At 32.0% G+C, this 21,587-nt stretch overlaps 1 protein-coding gene across 1 annotated transcript in view; it reads right to left on the bottom strand.

Annotated features, from left to right (window-relative positions):
- LOC129739801 (uncharacterized) overlaps window positions 1-21,587 on the bottom strand; it is a 182,056-nt gene that overhangs the window by 7,361 nt on the left and 153,108 nt on the right. The window contains exon 3 of the mRNA XM_055731320.1: window positions 6,650-6,901. Coding sequence (XP_055587295.1) covers window positions 6,650-6,771 — 122 coding nt within the window. The 5' untranslated portion in view covers window positions 6,772-6,901. The remainder of the gene's footprint in view (window positions 1-6,649; window positions 6,902-21,587) is intronic.

The following is a 21,587-nucleotide window of genomic DNA, read 5'->3' as shown; positions in this document are numbered from 1 at the left end:
CATTTATAAACAAGTTACTTCGATTATTTGATGACAATAAATATGAGCTGATTATCAAAAGTTTTCATGGTGTTTGTCTTTTAGGTTGAAATATCGGAAAGGTCACGTGATATAACCACATTTATCACACGGAAGGGCTTATTTAGATATACCCGTCTGATGTTCGGAATAAATTGCGCGCCAGAGCTGTTCCAAAAGACTATGGAACAAGTCTTAAGTGGTTGCGAAGGGTGCTTGGTTTTCATCGACGATATCATCGTGCATGGTTCCGACAAGGAAGAACACGATATGAGGTTAAAAAAGGTTCTGCAAAGATTACGTGAGTGGAACGTAGTTCTGAATGAAACCAAATGCATTTACGGTGTTTCTGAAATGAGAGTCTTGGGGCACATCCTGTCCGCTGAAGGCATCAAACCAGATGAGGACAAGTTAGAATCCATTCGCCGCTTCCGTGAACCGAAATCCGGGGAGGAAGTTCGAAGCTTTCTAAGCCTCGTGAATTATATCAGCAAATTTATTCCAGATGTTGCAACACTGACATTCCCACTTCGACAGTTAACGGTTCAGAAACATAATTTTGTCTGGGAACCGGAACACCAAAAAGCATTTGAGAAATTGAAGGATCACATGGTTTCCCCTACTACATTGGGATATTTTAACGATTCAGATCGCACGCAGCTAGTTGCTGATGCTAGCCCTGTGGGGCTAGGGGCGGTTCTGATACAAATAAATGAACATGGCCCCAGGATAATAGCTTATGCTAGCAAAAGCTTGTCCGACGTTGAGAGGCGATACGCACAGATTGAAAAGGAAGCTCTTGCCCTGGTATGGGCAGTTGAGCGCTTTCACTTTTATTTATTCGGACGATCATTCGAACTTATTACAGACCACAAGCCATTGGAGGTTATTTTCGGCCCTAAGTCTAAGCCTTGCGCTAGGATAGAGAGATGGGTGGTCCGACTACAGTCGTATAAAGCAACAGTTGTTTATCGACCAGGAAAATCCAATATTGCGGACCCATTATCTAGATTGGCTATAACAGATACCACAAATGGAAAAACTTTTGACGAGTACGCGGATCAATATGTAGCTTGGGTAGTTTCAAACGCTCTACCAGTAGCTTTGAAAATTTCGGAAATCGAACAAGCTTCAGAAGCCGATAGCACTATCCAGTCTGTTCGTATAGGGATGGAACACGGTGACTGGACTGAAGATGCAACACCGTTTAAGCTTTTTGTCACGGAGCTGAGCTTTGTGGACAAGATATTGCTTCGAGGTACTAGAATAGTGATGCCAGATATTTTGCGAACTCGTACTCTAGACTTAGCCCATGAAGGCCACCCCGGAATGACAATTATGAAGCAGAGAATGAGGGCAAAAGTATGGTGGCCAAAAATGGATATCCATGTAGAGCGTTATGTTAAAAGCTGTCGGGGGTGTATGTTAGTTGCGGCCCCACCAAGACCAGAACCGATGAAAAGACGGGAACTTCCCTCTGGCCCTTGGCAACATGTGGCCATTGATTTCCTTGGTCCGCTACCGTCTGGACATTACTTATTTGTAGTAGTTGACTATTTCAGCCGTTACATAGAAGTAGAGATCATGACGAAGACCGACACCACTGAAACTGTTAAGCGACTGAATGTTATATTTTCCCGTTTTGGCCTCCCTTTCTCCATTACTGCTGACAATGGTCCGCAATTTTCCAGCGAAGAGTTTCGCAGTTTTTGTGACATGAACAACATCAAACTCATCAGCACGACTCCATATTGGCCACAGCAAAATGGTGAGGTCGAACGCCAAAACCGATCTCTTTTGAAGAGACTCATGATCAGCCAAGCAACGAATGCAGATTGGGTTGAGGAATTGCATAAGTATTTACTGATGTACCGCTCGTCTCCACACTCAACCACAAAAAGAACTCCGTCGGAAATGCTTCTTGGCTATAACATACGTGACCGGCTTCCCTCGATTTTCCAGCCAAAAGACCAAAACGAGGACGAAGAAACTGTAGATCGAGACAAGACTGCCAAGGAAATAGGAAAGCAATATGCGGACAAGCGACGCAATGCTAAACCAAGTTCCATTTCCGAAGGCGACACAGTTTTGATCAAGAAAATGTCAAAAACTAATAAGTTGGCTCCAAACTTTGAACCCAAAACTTACAAGGTCCTCAAAAGGAAAGGCGGAGACGTTATAGTGTCAGCGGAAGAATCAGGCGTGAAGTATCGTAGACATATTTCTCATTTACAGCGCATCCCCGATGATTTCAACGCAGCTTCAACTTCCAGCCATATTCCGAAGCAGGATTCACCAACGCCCAGGACTCCAAGTGATTCAACAGGCAACGAGGACTACGGACATTCGAGGGATACGACCGAAAAAGAACCAGCTGTGACAAAGCGAGTCATCCGAAAGCCGACCTACATGCAGGATTACGTACAATCGGAGTAGACAATTCGAATAATGATCCTAACTAAAAAATTAGATAAAAATAAAGTGAATGTAGTATCTTGGACTCATTGAATGTAACACCTATTAAATATACACACCTTGGACTGTACTACCAAAGTCGTAAGTCGTAGATGTATGTGTTAGATGTAGGTTCTCTAATAAAAGATTATTCGTACTTTGACTGGCAACCAGACTAGGCGTGTTTTACTTGTCCTTTGCTACTCCGGAATACCTAGCAGAACATTACACGGCTCAGGAGACAACAGACTTGCCAACTGAGCTCTGAGCTATATCACAAGCCCGAGATCTTAAAAGGTGATTAAGACTAAGTGTTAAAAAGCAAGTCGAAAAAGTCCCCCTCCCTTAAATGGGTCCTTCGCACGGGCCTAGTAATAGTTATCTAAATTCTATTTTTTCTTTTTTTGATAGGAGTTTAACCCGTTAAGGTCGTTCTTCCTCGCAAATTCTATTATAATTTTCTTAAAACTGTCAAATAACATTATATATTGTATCTCTGGAATTAGAAAATCTGGATTCTTATTGGAATAAAGGATAATAAATAAACTTAAAATCAGTTTTGAGTGTTAATGTAGGTTTATTAGTTTATTCAGCTGGAATTCAGTTAAAATGGCAAAATTTTAAAATTATACGAACCATAGCATGTTTGGCGCCTATGTTTAAAAATTTAATTTGTTTTTGGCAGATTTTAGCTTCTTGAATTCGATTCATTTGTCTGATTTTCAAGTTGATCGATTTGAGTAAAAACGATCATCTATAACTGATGGACCAATAAACCTACATAGAAACGAAAACTGATTTTTTTATCTTTTAATTATCCTCCAATCAATCAACAATTCAGATATTGTCAAGATATTCTAATTTTAGCAATACAACGTTTAAAAAAAAAATAATTTATTCATTTTTCAGAATTTTTCATAGATAATATTACAAATATTTCTGAAAAAATAATAATAGGTATATATTTGATACCAAGATTTTAAGCTTCAAGTTGATGTTAAAGTTCATAACAATATTGTTAAAATTACCGTATTTCGCAAAATTGAAAAAAAAAAATAAAACAATATGAAAACTTTTAAAACTTTTTCCTCTGAAGTCAAAATTACTCGCGGTCTTGGGGAAAGTTGAGTAATCTTAAAAACAAGAGCTGTAGGAAAAAAAAACTAATTGTATATTTGCGCCCTTAAATTAGTCAAAATCAGCTCTAAAGTTCTTTGCACCTTGTAAAAATGTAAATTTTGTTGCCTTGTGTAATGAATTCAAAATCTGAGTTATGATACTGAAATCAAAATTTTATTCGTTTTTTCAAATTCATTTATTTGCTTTTTATTCTGAAATCAAAGTTATGTTACAGTATTTTGATTTTGATTTTGGATTATTTATGATTTATGATTTATTTTCGATTTTGAAATTACTTGAAAACTTGATAGGCAACTTACGATAAAAACGGGCAACAATGAAACATTTTTAATTGTTTGATTTAATTGGTTCAAAAAAAAAATGTAAGGTACATTAGAGCAATTACCGGCAAGTGCAAAGGAAGCTCTTATTTTCCAACAAAAATATTCCAAAATAAACATCGTATTCAGAAAAGTTGAACGTTTGCCGATGTATCTTTTATCAGTTTTAGTTTTTTACTTGTTCGATTTGAGCTGTTGGATAGTTCATTGGAGTAAATTTATTGATTGATATATTTTTTTAATTTTTTTAGTTTTCTTATATAAATTTTGGCATTTCTGCGAATTATGGAATTCAATTGTTAGGACAAGAATTTGTCGATTTTGGATCGATCTTTTCAACTCAGATTTTAAATTTATTTTATCGATTTTTTGGAGTGAAAAAATCGATTAGATCGGCTCATCTAAGATTGGATCTTTCAACCTTTTGGATTATTTCTATCGCTGAGCCGAGATATTTTTTTTTTGGGCCAACAAGACGACTTAGAAACCATAGTATATTTGCCATCAATCATCATCGCACAGAATACGTAAAAACTGGGCCAATCAACAGCATGATCTTATACTGTGAAACCATTGACTTTACAACATCTCGGCATAAACTCAAAGAGTATATTAAGTCATTGGACTAACAAATCGAGTATCTGAAATCGTTTACAAGCATTTATTTTTACCTAAGATAAAAGTTCAATGCACCTTTGAAACTTTGTGTTCTTTTTTGTTCTTTTTATAAAAAAAATATCTTTCTAGTTAAAAATTGATAAGATCGATCTATCAGAGATCGATCCTCAATGTTCGATTTTTAGGTTTATCGATCCTCCTAACACTATCCATCTGAATATCTGAATCGATCTTCCTGAAAACAATCCTAGTTAGGACTCATTCCAGGCGACCATCCACCATCTCAGTAGTTCTCAAATGTTTATTAAACGGGTTTGAAAGTAATTTTTGACACATCACTTTTTATCATAACTTTTTTCGTTATATTGTTTATTGAGAATGTTAATGTAAAATTTTCAGATCAAAAAATTTAAAAGGGGGTGCGTTGTGACGTCAAGACTTCAATCACTCACATATCAATTATTATATTATTGAGAAATAAACTTTTGATAGCAAAATTTCTCCATCTTTTAGTTTGGTACGCTTTTAACGTGTATACAACACGATTTAAAGGTTGATACGGTCAAAATTTGGTCAAGGGAAAACGCGTGTAAATCGGTGAAATCGTTTATTTAAAAAATCAAGTTAAATTTCTTTTTCAAGTTTAATTAGTATAAAATTCAGGAAAATTATTCAGTTAGGCTTCCGCTTTTCCAAATCCGAATTGCCAGGCCTTACGCTTAACCCCTGCCATCAGATTTTGTACAGCCACCTTGTCCACCTTCTTCGCCGCAGAAAGCCAGTTTGCCTTGAACTGCTGCTCGTCCTTAGCAGTTTTTGGGTCTTCTTTAGGTTCCGCTTGACAATAGCCCAGTATTTCTCAATTGGGCGGAGCTCTGGCGTGTTGGGAGGGTTCTTGTCCTTGGGACCACCTGCGCGTTGTTGGCGGCGTACCACTCCTTGGCCTTTTTACCGTAATGGCAAGATGCCAAATCCGGCAAAAACAGTACGGAACAACCGTGTTTCTTCAGGAAAGGCAGCAGACGTTTATTCAAACACACTTTCACGTAAATTTCTTGGTTGACAGTCCCGGAAGCTATGAAAATGCTGCTTTTCAAGCCACAGGTACAGATGGCTTGCAAACCAGATATTTCTTCGCGAACTTTGACAGTTTCATGTGCTTGAAAATATCTGCTACCTTTCCCCTTCCTTTTGCCGTATAAAATCCCTGTCCCGGAAGCTGCTTGTAGTCGGCTTTGGCGTAGGTTTCGTCGTCCATTAGCACGCAGTCAAACTTCGTCAGCATCGTCGTGTACAGCCTCCGGGATCGCGCTTTGGCCGTCGTATTTTGTTTATCATCGCGATTTGGAGTCACTAGTTTCTTGTAAGTCGATAGTCCGGCTCGTTTTTTGGCTCGATGCACGGTTGTCGACGATACACCCAGCTTATTTGCGGCATCTCGCAGAGAGAGGTTAGGGTTTCGCTTGAAACTACCGGCAACTCTCTTTGTCGTCTCAGCGGCTTCCGGTTTTCGATTTCTCCCCGATTCAGACTTCCTGGCTGTCGACAAACGTTCCCCAAACACTTTAATTACATTTGTATCGGTTGATTTGGCAACTTTTAGCGATTTTGTCAGCTTTGCGTGCGAGTAGTTCGGATTTTCGCGATGCGCGAGCAAAATTTAGATACGCTGCTCTTCTTCCTTGGACTGCATTTTGACAACTGAAGAGTGAATTCCAAAATCAAATTAGGAGCAACATTCTACACACGCACACCTTCAAAATGAGGGGTGTTTAGGATTTTTAAATGCAAAATTGAAAGAAATACGTCAAGTTGATATTGATCAAGTTTTGACCGTATCACCTTTTAACTTCTGATCAAATGTTATACCAGATTGTTGGTTTTTTTTCTGATGGTGAATGCAAAAATGCGCCTAAATGTATACTGAGCAATGAAGGTAATGATTTTCGCAATAAATATTCGCTTTTCCATTCAATCAAATGCTAGTGTGTAGACAACAATTTAAAAAAAAATATAATAAAATCTTTCAGAAATTTGTCATTCAAACATCAAGAATGACCGCTGATTAAGATTAAGCACTTTCTCTACTTCTAGAGTACCTGCTAGTGGAGAGCATGTGCATGGCCACAAAGGCGGTTCCCACGAAACCGAGAGAGGCGGCCATCCGGGACGTTCCCTTGACGGGTTGCCGAGCGGCCGTCAGTAGTTTCAGCAAAAACATTTCTTCCGGTTCGTTTAGAAGCGTTTTTTTTATGTGCCTGTCCAAAGAACGGTGATGGGCGTGATTTTTTTTGTCTGCTATCACCAGGAGATGATGTCCACTTTTGCCGGATGCTGTCACTGAATGTTATCTGAAATGTTGGGAAAGAAACAGAGAGAGAAAAAAAACCACGTCAGAAACGGAAGAAATGCATTTCAGTCCTCGTTAATTAAAAATGAATCCATTATCGTGTGCTTGTTCGGATTATAAGTGATCGTATGAAAAAAGAGCGCTCTTTATAATTGAATCTATGAGAGATTTCTCAAATTTCAAGAACTGTAATCAATTATCTTTTGAATGACTTATTTCAATATTTACATGATAATTTTTCTTAGGCTCTTATTTTTTTCATTAGGTCAAAAAAAAGTAATCAAAATTATACAATTCGAGTGACAATCCAAAATCAATCAAACCCGAATCAATTTTTGTGTTCGCAGCTTAAAATCAAAATGTGTCACAAAAATGGGAGGATGATTTCCCACATCATCAGAAACCTTAGCTTTTTTGTGGCGAACCTCAGAATATGACAGCTCGTAAATTGAACAAGGATTCGCTGAGAATACAACGAAAGAACAGCCAGGAAAATCGAACGAAATCGAAAGTGTTGACTTAGGCTAAAAGGTGAGTGGGACGAAGAGTTTTTTTTCTTCTTAAAACGGTAAGGGAACTGTTAAAAAACGCATAAATTTCCCAAAACGGGAATCGATTTATGTGCAGTCACTGGAAATAAACTGGTCTGGTTTTGAGTCGATAAAAAAGTACCTGTGCCTAAAATGAGTGAAACACAAATGAAGCAATAAGCTATTATTTATTTGATTATTTTTTTTGTTATTTTAACAAATTTTTTTAAAAATTTGTTTGCACAGACAAATAAGACAATTTTGACAATTTTGACAATTTTGACAATTTTGACAATTTTGACAATTTTGACAATTTTGACAATTTTGACAATTTTGACAATTTTGACAATTTTGACAATTTTGACAATTTTGACAATTTTGACAATTTTGACAATTTTGACAAATTTGACAATTTTGACAATTTTGACAATTTTGACAATTTTGACAATTTTGACAATTTTGACAATTTTGACAATCTTGACAATTTTGACAATTTTGACAATTTTGACAATTTTGACAATTTTGACAATTTTGACAATTTTGACAATTTTGACAATTTTGACAATTTTGACAATTTTGACAATTTTGACAATTTTGACAATTTTGACAATTTTGACAATTTTGACAATTTTGACAATTTTGACAATTTTGACAATTTTGACAATTTTGACAATTTTGACAATTTTGACAATTTTGACAATTTTACAATTTTGACAATTTTGACAATTTTGACAATTTTGACAATTTTGACAATTTTGACAATTTTGACAATTTTGACAATTTTGACAATTTTGACAATTTTGACAATTTTGACAATTTTGACAATTTTGACAATTTTGACAATTTAGACAATTTTGACAATTTTGACAATTTTGACAATTTCGACAATTTTGTCAATTTTGACAATTTTGACAATTTGACAAATTTGAAAATTTTGACAATTTTGACAATTTTGACAATTTTGACAATTTTGACAATTTTGACAATTTTGACAATTTTGACAATTTTGACAATTTTGACAATTTTGACAATTTTGACAATTTTGACAATTTTGACAATTTTGACAATTTTGACAATTTTGACAATTTTGACAATTTTGACAATTTTGACAATTTTGACAATTTTGACAATTTTGACAATTTTGACAATTTTGACAATTTTGACAATTTTGACAATTTTGACAATTTTGACAATTTTGACAATTTTGACAATTTTGACAATTTTGACAATTTTGACAATTTTGACAATTTTGACAATTTTGACAATTTTGACAATTTTGACAATTTTGACAATTTTGACAATTTTGACAATTTTGACAATTTTGACAATTTTGACAATTTTGACAATTTTGACAATTTTGACAATTTTGACAATTTTGACAATTTTGACAATTTTGACAATTTTGACAATTTTGACAATTTTGACAATTTTGACAATTTTGACAATTTTGACAATTTTGACAATTTTGACAATTTTGACAATTTTGACAATTTTGACAATTTTGACAATTTTGACAATTTTGACAATTTTGACAATTTTGACAATTTTGACAATTTTGACAATTTTGACAATTTTGACAATTTTGACAATTTTGACAATTTTGACAATTTTGACAATTTTGACAATTTTGACAATTTTGACAATTTTGACAATTTTGACAATTTTGACAATTTTGACAATTTTGACAATTTTGACAATTTTGACAATTTTGACAATTTTGACAATTTTGACAATTTTGACAATTTTGACAATTTTGACAATTTTGACAATTTTGACAATTTTGACAATTTTGACAATTTTGACAATTTTGACAATTTTGACAATTTTGACAATTTTGACAATTTTGACAAATTTGACAATTTTGACAATTTTGACAATTTTGACAATTTTGACAATTTTGACAATTTTGACAATTTTGACAAATTTGACAATTTTGACAATTTTGACAATTTTGACAATTTTGATAATTTTGACAATTATGACGATTTTGACAATTTTGACAATTTTGACAATTTTGACAATTTTGACAATTTTGACAATTTTGACAATTTTGACAATTTTGACAAATTTGACAATTTTGACAATTTTGACAATTTTGACAATTTTGACAATTTTGACAATTTTGACAATTTTGACAATTTTGACAATTTTGACAATTTTGACAATTTTGACAATTTTGACAATTTTGACAATTTTGACAATTTTGACAATTTTGACAATTTTGACAATTTTGACAATTTTGACAATTTTGACAATTTTGACAATTTTGACAATTTTGACAATTTTGACAATTTTGACAATTTTGACAATTTTGACAATTTTGACAATTTTGACAATTTTGACAATTTTGACAATTTTGATAATTTTGACAATTATGACGATTTTGACAATTTTGACAATTTTGACAATTTTGACAATTATGACAATTTTGACAATTTTGACAATTTTGACAATTTTGACAATTTTGACAATTTTGACAATTTTGACAATTTTGACAATTTTGACAATTTTGACAATTTTGACAATTTTGACAATTTTGACAATTTTGACAATTTTGACAATTTTGACAATTTTGACAATTTTGACAATTTTGACAATTTTGACAATTTTCACAATTTTCACAATTTTGACAATTTTGACAATTTTGACAATTTTGACAATTTTGACAATTTTGACAATTTTGACAATTTTGACAATTTTGACAATTTTGACAATTTTGACAATTTTGACAATTTTGACAATTTTGACAATTTTGACAATTTTGACAATTTTGACAATTTTGACAATTTTGACAATTTTGACAATTTTGACAATTTTGACAATTTTGACAATTTTGACAATTTTGACAATTTTGACAATTTTGACAATTTTGACAATTTTGACAATTTTGACAATTTTGACAATTTTGACAATTTTGACAATTTTGACAAATTTGACAATTTTGACAATTTTGACAATTTTGACAATTTTGACAATTTTGACAATTTTGACAATTTTGACAATTTTGACAATTTTGACAATTTTGACAATTTTGACAATTTTGACAATTTTGAAAATTTTGAAAATTTTGACAATTTTGACAATTTTGACAATTTTGACAATTTTGACAATTTTGACAATTTTGACAATTTTGACAATTTTGACAATTTTGACAATTTTGACAATTTTGACAATTTTGACAATTTTGACAATTTTGACAATTTTGACAATTTTGACAATTTTGACAATTTTGACAATTTTGACAATTTTGACAATTTTGACAATTTTGACAATTTTGACAATTTTGACAATTTTGACAATTTTGACAATTTTGACAATTTTGACAATTTTGACAATTTTGACAATTTTGACAATTTTGACAATTTTGACAATTTTGACAATTTTGACAATTTTGACAATTTTGACAATTTTGACAATTTTGACAATTTTGACAATTTTGACAATTTTGACAAATTTGACAATTTTGACAATTTTGACAATTTTGACAATTTTGACAATTTTGACAATTTTGACAATTTTGACAATTTTGACAATTTTGACAATTTTGACAATTTTGAAAATTTTGAAAATTTTGACAATTTTGACAATTTTGACAATTTTGACAATTTTGACAATTTTGACAATTTTGACAATTTTGACAATTTTGACAATTTTGACAATTTTGACAATTTTGACAATTTTGACAATTTTGACAATTTTGACAATTTTGACAATTTTGACAATTTTGACAATTTTGACAATTTTGACAATTTTGACAATTTTGACAATTTTGACAATTTTGACAATTTTGACAATTTTGACAATTTTGACAATTTTGACAATTTTGACAATTTTGACAATTTTGACAATTTTGACAATTTTGACAATTTTGACAATTTTGACAATTTTCACAATTTTCACAATTTTGACAATTTTGACAATTTTGACAATTTTGACAATTTTGACAATTTTGTCAATTTTGTCAATTTTGTCAATTTTGACAATTTTGACAATTTTGACAATTTTGACAATTTTGACAATTTTGACAATTTTGACAATTTTGACAATTTTGACAATTTTGACAATTTTGACAATTTTGACAATTTTGACAATTTTGACAATTTTGACAATTTTGACAAATTTGACAATTTTGACAATTTTGACAATTTTGACAATTTTGACAATTTTGACAATTTTGACAATTTTGACAATTTTGACAATTTTGACAATTTTGACAATTTTGACAATTTTGACAATTTTGACAATTTTGACAATTTTGACAATTTTGACAATTTTGACAATTTTGACAATTTTGACAATTTTGACAATTTTGACAAATTTGACAATTTTGACAATTTTGACAATTTTGACAATTTTGACAATTTTGACAATTTTGACAATTTTGACAATTTTGACAATTTTGACAATTTTGACAATTTTGACAATTTTGACAATTTTGACAATTTTGACAATTTTGACAATTTTGACAATTTTGACAATTTTCACAATTTTCACAATTTTGACAATTTTGACAATTTTGACAATTTTGACAATTTTGACAATTTTGACAATTTTGACAATTTTGACAATTTTGACAATTTTGACAATTTTGACAATTTTCACAATTTTGACAATTTTGACAATTTTGACAATTTTGACAATTTTGACAATTTTGAAAATTTTGAAAATTTTGACAATTTTGACAATTTTGACAATTTTGACAATTTTGACAATTTTGACAATTTTGACAATTTTGACAATTTTGACAATTTTGACAATTTTGACAATTTTGACAATTTTGACAATTTTGACAATTTTGACAATTTTGACAATTTTCACAATTTTCACAATTTTCACAATTTTGACAATTTTGACAATTTTGACAATTTTGACAATTTTCACAATTTTCACAATTTTCACAATTTTCACAATTTTCACAATTTTCACAATTTTGACAATTTTGACAATTTTGACAATTTTGACAATTTTGACAATTTTGAAATTTTTGAAAATTTTGACAATTTTGACAATTTTGACAATTTTGACAATTTTGACAATTTTGACAATTTTGACAATTTTGACAATTTGACAATTTTGACAATTTTGACAATTTTGACAATTTTGAAAATTTTGAAAATTTTGACAATTTTGACAATTTTGACAATTTTGACAATTTTGACAATTTTGACAATTTTGACAATTTTGACAATTTTGACAATTTTGACAATTTTGACAATTTTCACAATTTTGACAATTTTGACAATTTTGACAATTTTGACAATTTTGACAATTTTGACAATTTTGACAATTTTGACAATTTTGACAATTTTGACAATTTTGACAATTTTGACAATTTTGACAATTTTGACAATTTTGACAATTTTGACAATTTTGACAATTTTGACAATTTTGACAATTTTGACAATTTTGACAATTTTGACAATTTTGACAATTTTGACAATTTTGACAATTTTGACAATTTTGACAATTTTGACAATTTTGACAATTTTGACAATTTTGACAATTTTGACAATTTTGACAATTTTGACAATTTTGACAATTTTGACAATTTTGACAATTTGGACAATTTTGACAATTTTGACAATTTTGACAATTTTGACAATTTTGACAATTTTGACAATTTTGACAATTTTGACAATTTTGACAATTTTCACAATTTTGACAATTTTGACAATTTTGACAATTTTGACAATTTTGACAATTTTGACAATTTTGACAATTTTGACAATTTTGACAATTTTGACAATTTTGACAATTTTGACAATTTTGACAATTTTGACAATTTTGACAATTTTGACAATTTTGACAATTTTGACAATTTTGACAATTTTGACAATTTTGACAAATTTGACAATTTTGACAATTTTGACAATTTTGACAATTTTGACAATTTTGACAATTTTGACAATTTTGACAAATTTGACAATTTTGACAATTTTGACAATTTTGACAATTTTGATAATTTTGACAATCATGACGATTTTGACAATTTTGACAATTTTGACAATTTTGACAATTTTGACAATTTTGACAATTTTGACAATTTTGACAAATTTGACAATTTTGACAATTTTGACAATTTTGACAATTTTGACAATTTTGACAATTTTGACAATTTTGACAATTTTGACAATTTTGACAATTTTGACAATTTTGACAATTTTTACAATTTTGACAATTTTGACAATTTTGACAATTTTGACAATTTTGACAATTTTGACAATTTTGACAATTTTGACAATTTTGACAATTTTGACAATTTTGACAATTTTGACAATTTTGACAATTTTGACAATTTTGATAATTTTGACAATTATGACGATTTTGACAATTTTGACAATTTTGACAATTTTGACAATTATGACAATTTTGACAATTTTGACAATTTTGACAATTTTGACAATTTTGACAATTTTGACAATTTTGACAATTTTGACAATTTTGACAATTTTGACAATTTTGACAATTTTGACAATTTTGACAATTTTGACAATTTTGACAATTTTGACAATTTTGACAATTTTGACAATTTTGACAATTTTCACAATTTTCACAATTTTGACAATTTTGACAATTTTGACAATTTTGACAATTTTGACAATTTTGACAATTTTGACAATTTTGACAATTTTGACAATTTTGACAATTTTGACAATTTTGACAATTTTGACAATTTTGACAATTTTGACAATTTTGACAATTTTGACAATTTTGACAATTTTGACAATTTTGACAATTTTGACAATTTTGACAATTTTGGCAATTTTGACAATTTTGACAATTTTGAAAATTTTGAAAATTTTGACAATTTTGACAATTTTGACAATTTTGACAATTTTGACAATTTTGACAATTTTGACAATTTTGACAATTTTGACAATTTTGACAATTTTGACAATTTTGACAATTTTGACAATTTTCACAATTTTGACAAATTTGACAATTTTGACAATTTTGACAATTTTGACAATTTTGACAATTTTGACAATTTTGACAATTTTGACAATTTTGACAATTTTGACAATTTTGACAATTTTGACAATTTTGACAATTTTGACAATTTTGACAATTTTGACAATTTTGACAATTTTGACAATTTTGACAATTTTGACAATTTTGACAATTTTGACAATTTTGACAATTTTGACAATTTTGACAATTTTGACAATTTTGACAATTTTGACAATTTTGACAATTTTGACAATTTTGACAATTTTGACAATTTTGACAATTTTGACAATTTTGACAATTTTGACAATTTTGACAATTTTGACAATTTTGACAATTTTGACAATTTTGACAATTTTGACAATTTTGACAATTTTGACAATTTTGACAATTTTGACAATTTTGACAATTTTGACAATTTTGACAATTTTGACAATTTTGACAATTTTGACAATTTTGACATTTTTGACAATTTTGACAATTTTGACAATTTTGACAATTTTGACAATTTTGACAATTTTGACAATTTTGACAATTTTGACAATTTTGACAATTTTGACAATTTTGACAATTTTGACAATTTTGACAATTTTGGCAATTTTGACAATTTTGACAATTTTGACAATTTTGACAATTTTGACAATTTTGACAATTTTGACAATTTTGACAATTTTGACAATTTTGACAATTTTGACAATTTTGACAATTTTGACAATTTTGACAATTTTGACAATTTTGACAATTTTGACAATTTTGACAATTTTGACAATTTTGACAATTTTGACAATTTTGACAATTTTGACAATTTTGACAATTTTGACAATTTTGACAATTTTGACAATTTTGACAATTTTGACAATTTTGACAATTTTGACAATTTTGACAATTTTGACAATTTTGACAACCTTGACAATTTTGACAATTTTGACAATTTTGACAATTTTGACAATTTTGACAATTTTGACAATTTTGACAATTTTGAAAATTTTGACAATTTTGACAATTTTGACAATTTTGACAATTTTGACAATTTTGACAATTTTGACAATTTTGACAATTTTGACAATTTTGACAATTTTGACATTTTTGATAATTTTGACAATTTTGACAATTTTGACAATTTTGACAATTATGACGATTTTGGCAATTTTGACAATTTTGACAATTTTGACAATTTTGACATTTTGGACAATTTCGACAATTTTGACAATTTTGACAATTTTAACAATTTCGACAATTCTAAAATGTTTTTGTATGATCTTCAGTCTATTTGAGAAAATATCTGGCAGCCCATTTTTATCAATCTCCGAGGAACACTCTCTTTTCTTAGAAATATAAAGATGGGAGGGCTCGATTCTCTCCATCTTCGAAGGGTTTCAAGTCGCTGGATGAGAGCTGATAAATCGGTGCAGCTTTTGAAGGTCGTAGGGTTAATTCTGGGAATTGCATTGTTTATTCGCACCTTTCAGGAGTCGACAATACAGAATTTGCACGTGTTACCCTTTTAAAAAAACTGATTAAAAAACTTTTAACATAAAAAATTAAAATGTTGTGTTGATGGAATCATTCTTGATAGTCATTATAAATTACTTGATTCAAGTTTTAACAATTTACTGAATTAACCCATCGACTGTCAGCTGCAAACAGTTCAACCAAACGAAGCTCCATTTTTCGCATCATCACGAGAAGGAAATTAACGAGAAGGAGAAATCTATGCGAGAGAAAATCCGTTAAGGGAATATCCATAGTCTCCGTAGAGATTTTGATGAATTTGTTTGTTGTTATCTTTCGAAATGAGTTGAACAGTTTCTCGTGGCTCAGTGCACTATGAAACTCTTTTTTGCAGAACTTTTTAATCAGTTGACTTAATCATTGAATTCACTTGGTTAAATGCATTGGAAAAGTTGAGTTTTGATTTATTTTTATGATATAAAATGAATCTCCAATCCTTAGATACCTAAAAGGTACTACTAACAGAGATAAAACTTTAAATTTGGCATTGAAATATTGATGTCGTAGGTTTTTATTTCTTATGTTTTAATCCCCTGAAATTTGTGCTAGCATCAGATAAGATTATATCTGCAAATTTTTTTTAAAGGATGGAGTTCTTCTAATAGATGAACAAAAAGCTCGTAACAGATAAAACTACGATTATCGAAAAACATTTCTCTTCTTCTTCTATTTTCTGATTTCAAGTCAGACCTAATTTTTGATCTCATTTGATTTTGATTTTGATTTAGATAAAATTTTAATTTGATTCTGTTGTGAAATATATCGCAAACAGTAATAATTCTTAATTTGAGTTTTTTGCTCTTGATTGATAGCGCTTCAACAAGTGGCGAAATTATTTTTGAACCCCGAGTTCTTATCCTAAGTTTTCAAATAATAATATCTTATAGCTAATACAGAGTTCTGCCTGCAATCGAAAAATATTTCATTCAGATTAAGAACTTTTGCCCACAAATCAGGATGAGTATGAATCAAGAAAGAATTTCAGAAAACAAATTTTTTTTTACTCTGGAATTTTTATTCCAATTCAGAAATTAAATTTAATTTTTTAATCAACAACTCTTTTAGAATTCTAAATCAGCGCATTTTCGGATCCAATTTTTTAAGTAGATTCATATTTTTTCTCAAAAATGCAACCTTTAAACATTCTCGATTTAAGTATTTATTTCAATTGATATTGGAATTTATTTTTAGGTTGCCCAGTTGAGCTGCAATGAAAAACGAGAATTCATATCTGGATGTAGAATATAAAATTTTGATATTGATATTGAAATATTAAACCTAATTTGTATATGGATTAGACGAAAATGTTTGAACAAATCCTATTGGCTTCTAAGTTTGGTTTTGAAGCGTTCTTCACTCAGTTCGCTCTCAGCACTCGTGGTGATCGGACGTTTTTCTTGAGTTTCAACCTCGATTACTATTTCGCAGTTAAGTCTTTGCTTTACGCTATCAGTTCGGAGCGAACGTATTGTTATCAGAGTGAGTTCATTTGGACAATAGATTGGCTTCTAAATTGTGGTGTTCCCTAACTGCAGAACCTTAAGCCTTTACAATTAGGTGTACCGAGGATAAAAGCTAGTGACTGACACCCAGGTGTCAACCACGACCGTATGGCCTCCGGGTTATCCCAGGGGGTAGGGGAGGCAACAATTCCCCCTGACCCCATGACGCCACCAAGGTGGATGCATACGGGCACAATTCCAAAAACGGTGGATGGCAGTATGGCAGGGAGAAGGTTACCAAAATGGATGGATGCTTTGAACGGCGAACTATCCGTACTGTCTATGTTCCCGAAGGATACTGATGGCAAGTTTCCTGATAATCTTGGTTAATCAGAAGATCAAAAGAAGAGGAAGTGGGGTGTATTGAAGATGCCCGACCGGAAGCCAAAGGTTCGCGGTATATTCTCAAGGTGAGACAGGCAAAACAAGTTGAAAAACTCCTGAAACTAAAGAAACTCAGCGATGGCACGATGGTTACTGTGCAATTCCATGAGAGACTGAACGTTAGAAAGTGCATTGTTTTATGTCTCTACGGTCTTACGATGTCTGATGAAGTTGTACTGGAAGAGCTTCGTTCCCAACGGGTGATTGAGGTTAAGCGATACACTTAGCCCAATCCGAAAGATAAATCCAAACCTTTTCCCACTCCGACGATGCTCTTGACGATACAGGGAACCACTATCCCCGAATTCCTCTACTTCGGGTATCACCAAGTTAAGACCAGAACTTACTATCCAAGTCCGCTGCAATGTAGAAACTGTCACCGTTTTGCTCATACCAAGCGTGACTGTCAAGTTAATCCAATATGCCCGGAATGCTCTCGTGAGCATGAGATTATCTCGCCTTGCCTTGCTGAAGCCCTTTGCGTGAACTGCAAGGGGCCACATAGCGCTCGGAAGCCAGAAAACGTTTCGAATCAAGACAGCAGAACAATCTTCAACATCTTCTAGAGACTGGTAAAGCAACCGAGCTAGTGAAACAATTGGAATCGAAGGACCAGGAAATCAGGAAACTACGGGGATTACTGGAAAAATTAATCCGAGAGGTGTCGGAATTAAAGAACAACCGGAAATTGCAACCCAGTCTATCCAACATCCATGCAGATTTGTTTGACGAGGATTTATCGCAGACTACATCAGAAATCGAACCTCAATCAATGGGTGTGGACGAGAAGCAGAATACCAAATCAACAAAACGTCGCCACGTCGTCACAATCAAATTCGAATCCGGATTCTCCCAGCAGAACCAACGCACCCCCGAGCAAAAAGTCACTGCACAACGTTGCTGACTTGGCGAACACTCCTACACATCAAGGTAAAGCGGATTACAGCCGAAAGGACATATCGCCAATTCAAGGTGAGAAAATGGGTAAAACTAAAGGTAGGCATCAACACTGAGATTCTACAACCCATTAGAACTAGTAAGTTTACCAAAAATAAAACCTTCCATCGAATTCAACTGCAATAACATTAACACAGATACCGAGCTAGATAACTTTTCTCAAACTAGAACAAATGTAGGTAGACTTACATCTCGATTGATTCCCAAAACGTTAGCTTTACAATAGAACGCTAGAGGTTACCGTGCTAGAAAACCAGAACTGTCTTTGTTAACTGCTAAACACTAGCCTTATGTAGTGTGTTTACAAGAAACAATTTGCATTCCCAACTGTTCAAGCTTCTCTTCCGATTACACCTTCATTTGTGCTGCTTCTACCCAGATTACGGGTTGAGGTGGTGTTGCAATAGTCTTGTCTTGAAAGGGTTGCCTTATGTCAGAGTCCACTTCGCACTGCATTGCAAGCACTTGCTGTAACTGTTGAAATACCAACGAGAAGAACTTTTTGAATTGATAGAACAACTTCCAAAACCGTTTTTGATAATGGGCGATCTCAATGCCCATTCAGAAATTTGGGGAGATTCTGGAACAGATACTAGAAGCCGAGCAGTTATAAATTTGATAGGGCACTATAATTTAGATATCCTGAACGATGGATCACAAACTTTTTTGAGTTTGGCAAATATCGGTCAATCTGCGGTTGATCTGAGCATTTCGTCAGATCGTGCTAGCAATATTGCTTGGAAAACTCTTGATGACCAACATGGAAGTGATCACTTTCCGATAGTTTTGAACTTTATTGACAGCTTAGAATTGAAAGTAGGAACCTCCAAATGGAAATATGAACTCGCGGATTGAATAGAATATCAGAACCGAATAGAGACAGTCTTGGATACTACAATCGTTTACACAACAGAAAAGCTATCAGATTTAATATTTAACACCGCATTAACATGCATTCCTCGGTCTTCCGGTAATTCTGGAAGGAAAAGAATAGGTACCATGGTGGAATGAAGAGGTAAAATCTGCAGTGCCTTAAGAAGGATGGATAAATCTGATCCTCGCCTAGTTGAAACATTGGCATGGTTTAGGACTGAACGAAATAGAACGCGATTAATTATCTCACAGGTGAAAGAAAAAAGTTGGATTAGTTTTGTTGAAGGTATAGATATCAACGCTTCTGTCAGTGATATATGGGGAAGAGTGGGAGCATTACAGGGTCGGTATAAAAGCTCGAAGTTCTTTGTAAAAACAGATAATTCCACTACGGATGATCCTCAAATTTTCGCTGATAAAATAGCCGACTTTTATAAGGAGGTTTCCAGTATAAATTCTGCCAACTCGGATAGTTTTATTACAGAAGTACACGATACTCAGGAATATTTTGAAGACGAGGCGGCGATAGCTGCTGAGTACAACAAAGATTTTACTATTCGTGAGCTTATTTGGGCGCTTAAAAAGTGCACAAGTAAAGGAACTAGTTTCGATGGAATCGGATATCCTCTCTTAAGAAATCTTCCTTACCTAGGTAAATGCTCCCTACTTAAGACACTTAACAGTATCTGGCATTCAGGGGAAAATTCCACAAAATTGGAAGCATGCAGTGGAAATACCAATACCCAAAGCAACAAGAAAGGTAGGAAACCCTGATGAATATCGACCAATATCGTTAATTAGCTGCATCGCGAAAGTTTTAGAAAGACTAATTAATAGAAGGCTGATTGGAGAACTAGAGCTACAGAATATACTTCATGGCAATCAATACGCGTTTCGTACTGGCCTTGGGACATACGTTTATTTTGTGAAATTAGAAGATCACCTAGATGTTCCCTCGAGAGAAGGCAAACATTGTGAAATGTTGTCGTTAGATATCTCCAAAGCGTATGATACGGTTAACCGAAATGCAATTTTGGAGTCGTTAAAGGGTATGAATGTGTCTGGTAGAATGTTCCATTATCTGAAAGACTTTCTCAGAATTTACTTTAAAATGTAGGAAAACAGGAAGATATAATTTTAAACTTTTTGAAAGCAATAGGATTAACGAAAAATTTGTAAAATATTGTAATTTTTCTATTTAAAAAGACGCGAATAACCAATGTAGGTTAAAACGTCTCTAATAAAAAAAATGCATTCTTCACTAAAATCCTAATGCTCAAGCTCACATAGGCTTACTAGAAAAATATTTAAAATGGTAGAACATGTGATAGGACAAACTTTTAAAAAGTCGGACACTTTTTGATACGGACAAAAAGGAGGACGGGGATTTAGTATCGATTTAAAAAACAAAGATTTATTAATCAGGAGAACAGCATTTTTTTGGTGCTTATGTTTCAATATCTGATTTAGGAAGATTTTGGAACTCAAATCATTAGACAATTCGCCTTTTTTCACAATAAGGCCAAATCAAAACAAACAGTTATCACCCTTGAAAATCTACGCTTCCTAAACCAATTCCGTCTTTCCACTGGGAAGCCAAATCAAAACAAAAAATCAGCAGCAGCAGCCGTAAAAATCTGCGCTTTCTACCGAAGGACGAATCAGAAACAAATTTTTCGCAGCAGGAGCCTTGACAATCTGCACTCTCTGTGCTTATTCTACCAACTATGCTTTCCCAGACACGTCTGTCGCTCTCAAGAAAAGATCAATGACTGACATTGTTTTGTTGGTTTTGTCTAGTGTTGCCAAAATATCAAACGTTGCTGTAGAAATTTATTTTATTTTATTTATTTTCAGCGTCATTATTTTATATTATTTTTCTTAAATAAGATCTAATTTCTGCACATCCTTCCTAACCTTCTGCCAGCCCTGCCGCAGCATCCACTCCAAACGGATACATCGTCGTTAAACGGGATGCTGG

The sequence above is a fragment of the Uranotaenia lowii genome, chromosome 1 (genome assembly GCF_029784155.1).
Source record: "Uranotaenia lowii strain MFRU-FL chromosome 1, ASM2978415v1, whole genome shotgun sequence".
NCBI lineage: Eukaryota > Metazoa > Arthropoda > Insecta > Diptera > Culicidae > Uranotaenia > Uranotaenia lowii.
This window is presented reverse-complemented; position numbering and strand designations above follow the sequence as displayed.